Here is a 10459-nt window from a genome sequence, read left to right on the forward strand (position 1 = left end):
AAAAGTGACAACATTCATGTAAATTTTTATTCTGGAAGGAATAGTGGGCACAGCTTAAGACAAAATTTGACTTGAGTTTATGGCTGTAGAAAAAAAAAATCTCCATACACAGGTAACTGGCAATACTGTATCTGCCAAAATCAGGAAAATATTTAAATGTTTTGGATGTACTATCTGAGAGGTAGTTAATATTGTTTTCCCATCATTTAGTGAGAAAACATATATGGACAGTTGTGCATATAATATCTTGTTCACTATAAAATGTGGGCTCATTATTTTCAAGATAGTAAAACACAATAAAATTGAGCACTGTGTCTTGGCTGTGAGAGTGTAATACTACTTTGAGAAGATGTCATCTAGGACACAACGCCTTTCTGACAGAAGCGTCTCATTAGATGATAAACCCTGCTCAGGAGGAGTCTAAGAACCTCTTAGATGTATTTATACCTTAACTTTTGCACTCAGAAGGAGCACACCCACTAGATTCTGAGTTCCACGGTCTCAGACCAAAAGGGACTTCTCAAATAATCTCTGAGCCCTGTGTTTTATGGGTGAGGGGGTAATTTGTTCAGTGACTTCTCGGAAAGTGAGGGCTCAAAGTCAGTGCTGGGATGTCCATCAGACACGGGTTAGGGAGAAGACACTGTGCAAAGACAGAGATACTGTTTCTGCCTTTAAATTCCCTGGCGTCATGGGCCCTGGACTCCTGCTTTGTCTGATGTATCTGCAGGACTGCCCCCATCCGGAGGGCTCCATCTGGGTCCCTGACCTTGATCTATTTCCTGCTTCCGTTTTTGCTACCTGTCAAATACTAGACTGCTGAAGCAATGCCCGCTCTTTCTCGAATGCCTGCTAGACCACTCAATCCTTCTAGAAGCCAGAGAGCCAGGCTTGGCCCTTGTCTACCCCCCTGCTCCTCATCCTGCAGTGTATAGAAGTTACTCATTTCAAAAGCTAGGAAAGTTACAATTTACCTGTCAGTAAACAGAAGATGGTTTATCAACAGACTTTACCTTAATGACTACAAATGTTTACCTCCTGCTTTCCAGAATGCAAAGAAAATCTTGGAAATGTCATAATATCTCACAAACATTTGCAAAACAGATCCTTGTTCATCCGGAAAAGAAACAATTGTATTCGTTGTCTCTGACACAAGGAAAGTGTTCAGGGAGAAACCTACAGATAGACGCACACGCTCACACAGAGATGCGATATGTTAATTAAAAATTGCAGTGGGCACTTTATTAAAAATTTATTTTACAATCTAGCCGTTCAAAACATCTTTACATCAACAAATACAGCAGCTAGACTATTGGAATCATAAGTGATTTATCTTGGAAAGATTATATTTGTAGCTAGATGCAAATATTTTTGAGGAATATTTATGTCAAAACGAGTGGTTTTGTTAGAAGTATTTTGACTTCTCTATTTTTATCCCTGGAAAAAAATTAAAACATGTATCTCAGTGTTCATTTTTAATGGGCAGGATGGCCCCACTTAGTGTATTCCCCATGTTTGTCTGAATTACAGCTGTTTATCTTGCAACTTTCTTTAAGACAAATGAAATGCAAATGTAACTCTGTGAATCATGGGAATACCTGCCAGACCCCTTATTAATACCTTCACTTAAAAACCCCAGTGCCAGGGAGTCATTAATTTGCTTTGCCCACGAACAGTCCTGAGATGGCTGCCCAATTAGTCGGTAGAATTCTGATCCTCCTTTCAGACCCTGTGGCCCTTTGAGGACACAAGAAGGCTCCGATGATAACCTGGCAACCTAGGTAGAAACCCAGCCAAGTGAGAGCGTTTGAAGCTGCAGTTTGGCTGCCATCGAGTCGGCGAAAAGAAAGAATTCAGGCACCATGTCATCCAGTACAAAGGATAAAAACGGATTCAACCGGAAATTCAATGTGGCACCACATATGGGATACATGAGTGCGGTTATACAACAGGCCACATTTTTTTTTTGAACAGTCTCCTCCATGTGATGCCGAGGACATGTGTAACCATCATAACGTCTCTAGGAATCTGTATTTAATTTGAGTTGGGGTGGTGGCAGGGATTGGAGATCTGAAGCCGCCACAGGTTTGTGGCAGATGGCTCTGTGTCAGCTATGACAAGCAGCCGGGCTCAGCTTCCTCTGCAGATTTTCTTTTCTCTCTGATCAGGTAAATATGGGCACACTCTGGAAAGTTCTACAGATTCTGCCTTAGGCTGCAAGTTTGTGACTTAGCCCCATCTGTCACAAATCTTCCCTAGGTTCTGTTGTAAGCAGAGACCTGAATTTACCATGTAGGGCTGCCCAGGAAAAAGGAGCCATTTCACCCTGTACGGGGGAGGGAGAGAGAGAAAGCAATGAAGAAGCATTAACGACCCGAAAGGCTAAAAATTCATATTGCAAATTTGCAAAACTTATGTCAATTAGATTTCCAAAAGCCACCAAGTAAATGGTTCTCAAGTTTCATCACCTCAGGAAATCCCAGTTTCTGATTGGTTTAAAGTGTAACTGTATTTCCAACCATAAGGGAAAGCACCCCCCACTTTTTTTTCTGTTTCTTTTTTTTTTTTTTTTTTTGCAAATGGGTACATTCTACTGCACACATATTTCCTGGTTTATGTTATGGATGACAGCTATTAGAAGTTTATCATCCAACTTTTAACTTTTATAAACACAAGATACACAACACTCTTAAGGCATGTTTCTGCAAATGTGAATTTTACTTTTAAGTGGCGAAGGCACAAGAGAAATGCCATTACTATTACATGGAATTTATAAAGCACTTCAAGTTTACAAACGGGTTTATATTCATTATTTCATTATAGCAGTACCTCAGGGGGAAAATGCTATTAAGAATTAAGAAAAAAAGAATTCTTCCAAGTTTACAGATAAATCATATAGAGGCCAAGAAGTTCACCCAGAGCCAGGCTACAAATGAGCAGCAGAGAAGAAGTAGCCAAAACCTCTAAGGGGTCCTCATCACCCCACGTATATCTATTGTGCTAGAGATTTTCTGCTTTTATTTTACTCAGACCAATCAAAGGGAAACCAAGCCAGACAAAATCGAGGAAAGGAGTGAAGAAAGAAGAGAGAGGGAAGAGGAGGGGGGAGAGAGGGAGAACGATGGAGACTGAGAATTTGCCTTAAGTTGTGCTGGTGCGGTTGAGAGATTTTAGACGTTCTGAAACTGTCACAAGCGTTTAAGTTTTCACTTTTAAAGAAGAAGTAATGACTTTGGAGGAGTGCTAATACTAGCGAGCACCACCTTACTCACATCTAGAGTATACGCTCAAATTAAAAGGGGACTCTAAAGTGGCCAGTCTCTTGAAGGAAACATAAAGTGGCTTGGCTGTGGTTCGGGGAGCTATAGCCTGACATAATTAGGACCACCACAAATGGCTTTTCTGGGCACTGAGTCTGAATTGTAAGCTTAATCATTGTTTGGAGTCACTTTGAGGCAGAAATCTGAAAACTATCCTCTCCTCCAAATAACGGTAGGTTAGGAAGGTTTCTGGAATGCTGAAGACCTTGGGGAGGAGAACAAAATAAAAATCAGCTGCTATCATCTGAAAAGACTTCAGAAACTACAGTTTACTCTCGTAAAGCAACGGAAGGATGGCATCTCTTTTTTTCACACAGAATATTGCTCAGTTTGTAAATAAAATTAAATGAGAACTAGGGTGGGAATGAAAATCTATTCTGTTAGTCCAGGCAGTGAGTATTTTATACAACTGCCCCGTTTGTGCTCTTGTGTTATTTTCAATACTGGTCACAAGGGAATGTCCATAAAATTTTCTCCTAAAGCATTTTAAAATATAATGAACGAAAGTTCTCTAGAAGCATAAAGTTCTGATCTCAAGTAATTGTTGGGAATTTTTGGTAAGTAAATTCACATAGTCAAAATGAGACAAAAAATACAACTTTCCGGTATTAGCCCTTGCTTGGGCTGTGAAAGGAAGAATTATGTTAGTATAAGAACTTAATCCTTGGTTGATTACTTTATGATTACTTCTAGAATCTTGTGTCCAAGTTAGGTTTGGGAATCACAAAAGAGCTCCCTACCGTAGATGAAGTGAAACCCACTTGATCTCTGTGACAAGTGTGTGGCCGATGTGTCTAACCTACTTAGAAAAGGATGTGTCCTGGAAGTGCAAGGACGCTGCGGTCCACGGCTGAGCCTGGTTGCAAACTTTTTAAGAAATGGCTTTAGATCTTTTAAATTAAGAACCTGGTTTTAGGTTTTTAAAATAATTCAGAAACTTAATTTCTGCATGCATTTCTTGAAATATCTTAAGAGAAATGTGAGAGAGAGAGAGGGAGAGAGGGAGAGAGGGAGAGAGAGAGGGAGAGAGGGAGAACACACTTGCATGCACGTGAGGAATTTAAACATTTCAAGTCTGAAACCATTTCAGGTGAGAATTCATAGGCACAGTGTTCTGTAGTAGAGAGAGTCACTATAAGTGACTTTAAGAAAAAAAAAGTATCAAATTCTGTTTCTGTTTTTCAGTTACTAGCATTCTGTTTCAAATCCTGCTTCAAGTTATAGCCCCCAAACTCTCACTCATATTGAAAGTATAATGTCTCATGTGAGAAGAAAGCCAAGTGTTAGTAGCCTTATTCTAGTCATTAAATTTCTAAGTGTGAATCCATATGAAAAATCCTATCCTAAAGTGAACTCTATATGATAAGTAGTTGAGACGATTTTAAAATGTAAACTTTTAGCAACAAAAAAAAGAGTAAGGTGTAAAAATGTAAAAGGAGCAAATTAAAGAATTCAGTGACATTTTATCCTTTTAGATCTTAGAAGCATATGTTTTTAAAAGCAAAACAGCACTGTCCAATGGAATGAATCTAAAAAAAAACCCCAACACTCTCTTTATAGTATACACAAAAGTCTCTCCCATTGCATAAGAAAAGTAGATAAAAAGCTGCCTGGGGGGCGGGGAATAAGTCTCTGGTATTTAGTGAGGGCAAATGTTACCTGCAATGTGTATATTTATAAAACAAACGGTAAAAAAAAAATAGTGTAACTTTTTATACCTTAATTATAAAGTTTTAGCAGGCATTCTTTTCCTGTTTGGGGTCTAAATCCTATTTCAATAACCAAACTAAATCTGTGGTCCTTCCAGTGATTCTTACCAGTTTCTCCTGACAATTGCATCATAAAGCTTTTGATTACTTCTAATCCTTGGATTAATTTATTAATCTTTGAGATTAACTGGCGGGTACAATGTCATCAAGGTCTATGAATGAGGACATATACTAAAATATATAATAGATTTATAAGGGAAAAATACCCATAGTAAAAAATAAATTAAAAAATACATATAAATTCTTATAACTGCTTATGCACGAAATACTAATTTGTAAAACTTTAAGCTGGAGCATTTTAGGATGCACAGACTGAAAATATATGTAACACATAGTGACATGAAAAAGCATTTAAGGTATAGGTTATCTTTCAAGCTGTAAGAGGAACAATTTGGTATATTAACAGCATACCACTAAGCTGATACTTTTTCAGTTTTTCCAAAAGTTGTCGGTCAAATAATTATAGCTATGTTATCGCAATAGCCGCAATTAAAATATTTCAACTGGAGATCTGTTTTCTATTGTAACTAAAAGCAACCTGTTGCAGGAACATTTGAAATGGTTAAAAATTTGCAGATGCGGAATAACAGGGATAATGAGGCCTACCTGGAAGCAAAATTAAAAACTGATACATTTTGATGGTGGAAACACAGTCATAAATCCTTCACCATTCTCATCACCAGGTAAAAACAGTTTTTCCTCTTTGGTAGTACCTATATGAGGTGATGTAAGAGCAGTAAAACTGATGGCGGTGATCACTTCACAGTGTAGGTCCAGCACTACACTGCACACCTGAAACTTACACCGTGCTGGACATCCATTTCAGCTCAATAAAACTGAAAAAAATACTTGCCCAAAAATTTACCAGAAGGGAAAAAAAAATCAATAATTAAATGATAAACTCATTGAAAATAGCTTTGTGTCACATGTGGAAAATGAATCCATTTGTATTAATGTGTACTATTCTATTTCTTCAGTTTCATAATCTACACACTTTGATAGTCGGTCCAGTGGGAAAACTACTAAATTAACGTTTTACACAAAGCAGACCACGACTGAACTTTCAAAATTAGGAAATCTGGACGTAAACCTTGGAAGACTGTTTGCTCTTTGAAGCTTCCCGTGTATACGATACAGTCGTATTGACTGAAGGAGTAATACTAAAGCCCGGAACTGTTCAGTCAGCATTTTAAACTATTATGAGCTACCTTCTGAACCATTGCCAAGTTAATAGACAATGAAAGATAATGAGCTTGAAATTGGGTGTTAAATTGCATTTTTGGTTCTCTCCCTTTTTTCCTGAAGTTTAACTGTTTCCTGCAGAAACAAAGTCATGTTTTGATGCATCACTATGTAAATATGTATTTTAGGCCACGAAAAGGGAAAGGAGAGAAGAAAGGCAGAGAATGGTATTTCATGTGGTGAGAGGTTATATATTAACATAGGAAAATTAAAATACGCTGGATTATAAAGCTGCTAGATTGTAAACTATACTGAATTTATGTAAAATGAAGATGCGACATTCAAGGAATATAAAAAGGTATATTACTCATGGCCTAGAGCCACCTTCAAAACTCGTAAAGCAGATTTATCCCAGTTCAATTACTTAGACTTTTAGTAGGGTCTCTTTGTGTTGTTATTTCAACAATGTAAAAGTCTTGATTCAAACAAGGGAAAAAACATAATGAATGAGGGAACTGAATGATGATACTATTTAAACTCTGTTCTTTTTTGCCTTTGCCATTCAGAGAGGAGAGTGACAGTCTAATTCTAAACGAACTGAGGGTTTTTTTTTTTTCTGTAATTTTATTAAACTGGACGAGGGAAACATCTGATCCTTGAGACTCATCTTTCAAGTAGTTAAAAAATGAACACCAAACTTCACGAATGCCATTCACCTGAATTTTTGAGGACTGAAGATTTCATTATGATGAGAAGAAAGGCTTATCCTCATTAGTATAATTGTAGAATCTTTCCTTTACTTCCTTTTAAACTAATGAGTTACATTAATCCAGGTTCATTTTTATAAGCCTCCTGGGACTAAACGTAAAGGACAGTCATCTTAGAAAACAATAAATTAAAAAAAAGCATGTACCGTGCATTAAGTGCACGTATTTCATAAGACCTAGGTTAATACAACTGGCATCCAGTTTAATTAATCCTTGTTAGTGTAACAACTAATATCCCTCCCTAGCATGTTTCCTTTAAACATTAGTATGTTAATTAAATGTTTTTTTTCCAAGATTTTTCTTTGTACTTCAGTATGGCATTTAGACCACGTAAATCTCGTCTCAATAACTACCTTATAGAGATGTTTTCTTATAATATCTGGTCTCTTGCAGAAATTCTGGAGCCTTTTTGAAAGCTGTTCAGGTGTAGAATACAGATATTCAGCTGCAGGAAAAACAGATACATTTTTAATGAAACAAAAACCTCAAAGCACACACTCGATATTAGTCACTTTACTAATTAAAAATGCATATTGCTCTGTGCCGCCTCGTGTTTTACATTATTTAAGCATGATTTTATAAGGTTACCTCAGCTCACAAGGATGTTTAATGCTAAATAAGACTGTGTAGTTGTGCTGTTTAGACATCTCCTTTGGGTGATTAAAATACATTATTCTAATGTAACACAATGCATATGTGATATATTTAGTGATGAGAATTTTTTCAAAGAACCAGTACTGCAGCCGTATGTACTCTGTACAACAGTTGCATATTATTAACTAGTCAATTGTTTAAATAATTTGGTGTGACTTTCAGTCCTCGATTTTTCTCTGTGTATATCATTAAAAAAAAAATCTGTAAGCAATTGCAGTAACACTGACCTGCTTATAAAAATCCATCATTATGGGATGTGTATGCTAACAATGAAGAATGCTATTTGAAAACTTGCTTTTTTGTTATCTTAAAAGAACAGATGGTAAATATAAGCTTACTCTAATGTATTAAAACACATAAAATTTTCCTTAACACTAACATGTTGACTTGCCAAATAAACAATTGCTCCTGCCTAAGTTTATTTTCAAACTTTCTAATTTAGCATGAATCATGGACTAAATCTCAACAAAGACGAAAGCACATTAAAGCAGCTACCTGGAAATATTTCAGGATAAACCAAATCTTTGGGACAAAGTGGGTAACAGCCACAATACACAGCTTCCAACCTAAAGAAATTTTAGAAAGAGGACAAGAATCCATTAAAAAGACATTACCATCATAGCTAGAAAGTGGTTTTATTTGCCTAAGTTAACAGTATGAGCCCAGAGTTAACTGGGATGAAAAACATGGTCGGCAGTACGATCCTAAAAGCCAAAGTTGCTCTTTTAAAAGATTTTATTGATCATATATGAATTTCAGAGAACAGAACCAACAGCATATGTTTTGTTCACTGAATTAATCAAAGCGCAGCTCTGCATTTTTTTTGTTGTTTTTAAAATACTGTTTAACACATTTTATAATCAGCAGATAAACACATGTAACAACATGGTAAAGTATGGACAGCTTTTCTTAATAATGCTGCAAAGCCCCAGAATGTTCATTTTTCAAAATGTTTAAATAAAATAGCAAATACTTAACTTTAACACTGTAGCCGTAGAAATCATCGAGGCACTTTTAAAAGCATCAGAAAAAAAATTTACAATCTGTTGTGATGGGGCATTTTCATTTTAAGCTAAAGCTTCAAAACAATTTGTTATTAGGCAGGATGCAAAATCATTCCCCCCTTTTACTGAAAAACTGTCATGAAGAGTACCTTAATGAATATGTTGCTTTCTTGACCCCAAATTCAGTTCACTTTCCATTTTATCCAAAAAGGAATACTTTTATTATTAAACAAAGAAACAAGAAAGTTTCACTTTGTGAGAGGATTTCCCCAAGGACCACCCATAGGAAGTTTTCCTTCAATGTCATGGAGGTAAGGGTTAAGCGGGAGAAAGGTATTGCATCTTGATGGCTGTGTTAGCCTTGCATAATGGCTATTGATCTGACATATAATAAACCTTAAAGATACCACTGTAATTTCTGTTGGCTAGGAATTATGCAGTGAAATTCAAAACACTCTTTAAAATATGTTTATTTTATGAGAAACTTTGAATTGCATCCAAAATGTTGACCAAAGGCGGAATTTTATTTTGAACTGCAGATTTTTTTCAACCCAAGAATAGTTTGAAGTTATGTCAATGTTTACCTTGTTTATTTACAGTGACAAAGTACATGCAATTTAAGCTGTTTTTAAGTGGGTGATGTTTTCCCTATTTTATAACTGAAATTAGTTTAGATGAAAAGTATTTACTTTGAGCTGCAAAGTTTGGAAAAATACTGAGTTCAAAGTTTTGCTTGAGAACTGCGAGCAGTTGCAGGATAACACAGTGGGAAGGCACAGGATCCAACTACCAATGATTAATTTCAAAATCCAAACTAATAGCGAATATTTTTTTTTCTTTACATACCAAGGGTACACACAGAAATTCTTACTGTAAGCACAGCTATAAACTGCACTGTGACTGCATTATAAAACATTTACAAAAGTTTTGAGCACATAAACCAGGGATATTTCTTTATGAACCAGAAGAAAATATGCACTTTATCTGAAGACACTCAGTTTTAAAATGCTGTGCCAATCGAAAAGCAAATACATATGAACATTCTCTTATAATTACACAAAATCAAAAGAGTGAAGTCACAAGCATTTCAGAAAGTGCACATGTTATCTGCTTTTTAATAATGGATTTGAATTAGAGTGTTCTGTTCCCCGAAAGAAAACTGCAGGCCAAGTTACATTTTGAGTCATCGTATGAGCATGTACTATGCCATTTCCAAAAAAAACCTCTGCTAATTAAAATCCAGTGAGAGGGGAATGGCATTATTTGATTTAGGAAGAGAAAAAAATGTACAAATTTGGATTCCACCTTTTATTTGTAAATTATCTTATTCGTGGTTATATTTCTAATTCATCAAGAAAAAAAACAAAAAACACCACCACCACTTTTGGTTGTAATTTTGACTTCTAAAATACTAGACCTTTTTATACACCTGATATTTTTATCAGCACCATGTTTTAAACTATGTTAAGTTTGCCACAATATTTAAAAAGAAATTTATAAAATTCCTTCTCATAACTCTCTCATATTTTGCTATTTTGAAGAAAATGATCATCTCATGACAATAATACAATTATTCATCGTTTCAATTCTTATGCACTACCAGTTAAATAATAAATAGGGTTCCAATTGATCTATTGTTAAAATGACTAGCAAATGACCTTTTTATTCCAATTAACAAATCATCTGCTAAATCTATGAATCTTAATATTCAGATCTATTCACTTCAATTCATACAATTTATCTGCAAATAGTTGTTGGGCTTT

At 35.7% G+C, this 10459-nt stretch overlaps 1 protein-coding gene across 10 annotated transcripts in view; it reads right to left on the reverse strand.

The window, feature by feature from the left end:
- Positions 1-1237: 1237 nt before the first annotated feature.
- The window catches only part of GTDC1 (glycosyltransferase like domain containing 1), a 348210-nt gene continuing 338988 nt past the window's right edge, over positions 1238-10459 (reverse strand). For 9 of the 10 annotated variants that reach the window (XM_031451360.2, XM_031451363.2, XM_064484742.1 and 6 more), the window contains 3 exons: positions 8188-8258; positions 7392-7483; positions 1238-2326 (listed from right to left, as the gene is read on the reverse strand). In XM_031451360.2, the coding sequence (XP_031307220.1) occupies positions 7409-7483; positions 8188-8258 (146 nt within the window). In that variant the 3' untranslated portion in view covers positions 1238-2326; positions 7392-7408. Of the gene's footprint in view, positions 2327-6987; positions 7130-7391; positions 7484-8187; positions 8259-10459 lie in introns of all 10 variants that reach the window. The other variant, XR_010380569.1, reaches the window with a different exon arrangement.

The sequence above is a fragment of the Camelus dromedarius genome, chromosome 4 (genome assembly GCF_036321535.1).
Source record: "Camelus dromedarius isolate mCamDro1 chromosome 4, mCamDro1.pat, whole genome shotgun sequence".
Classification (NCBI taxonomy): domain Eukaryota; kingdom Metazoa; phylum Chordata; class Mammalia; order Artiodactyla; family Camelidae; genus Camelus; species Camelus dromedarius.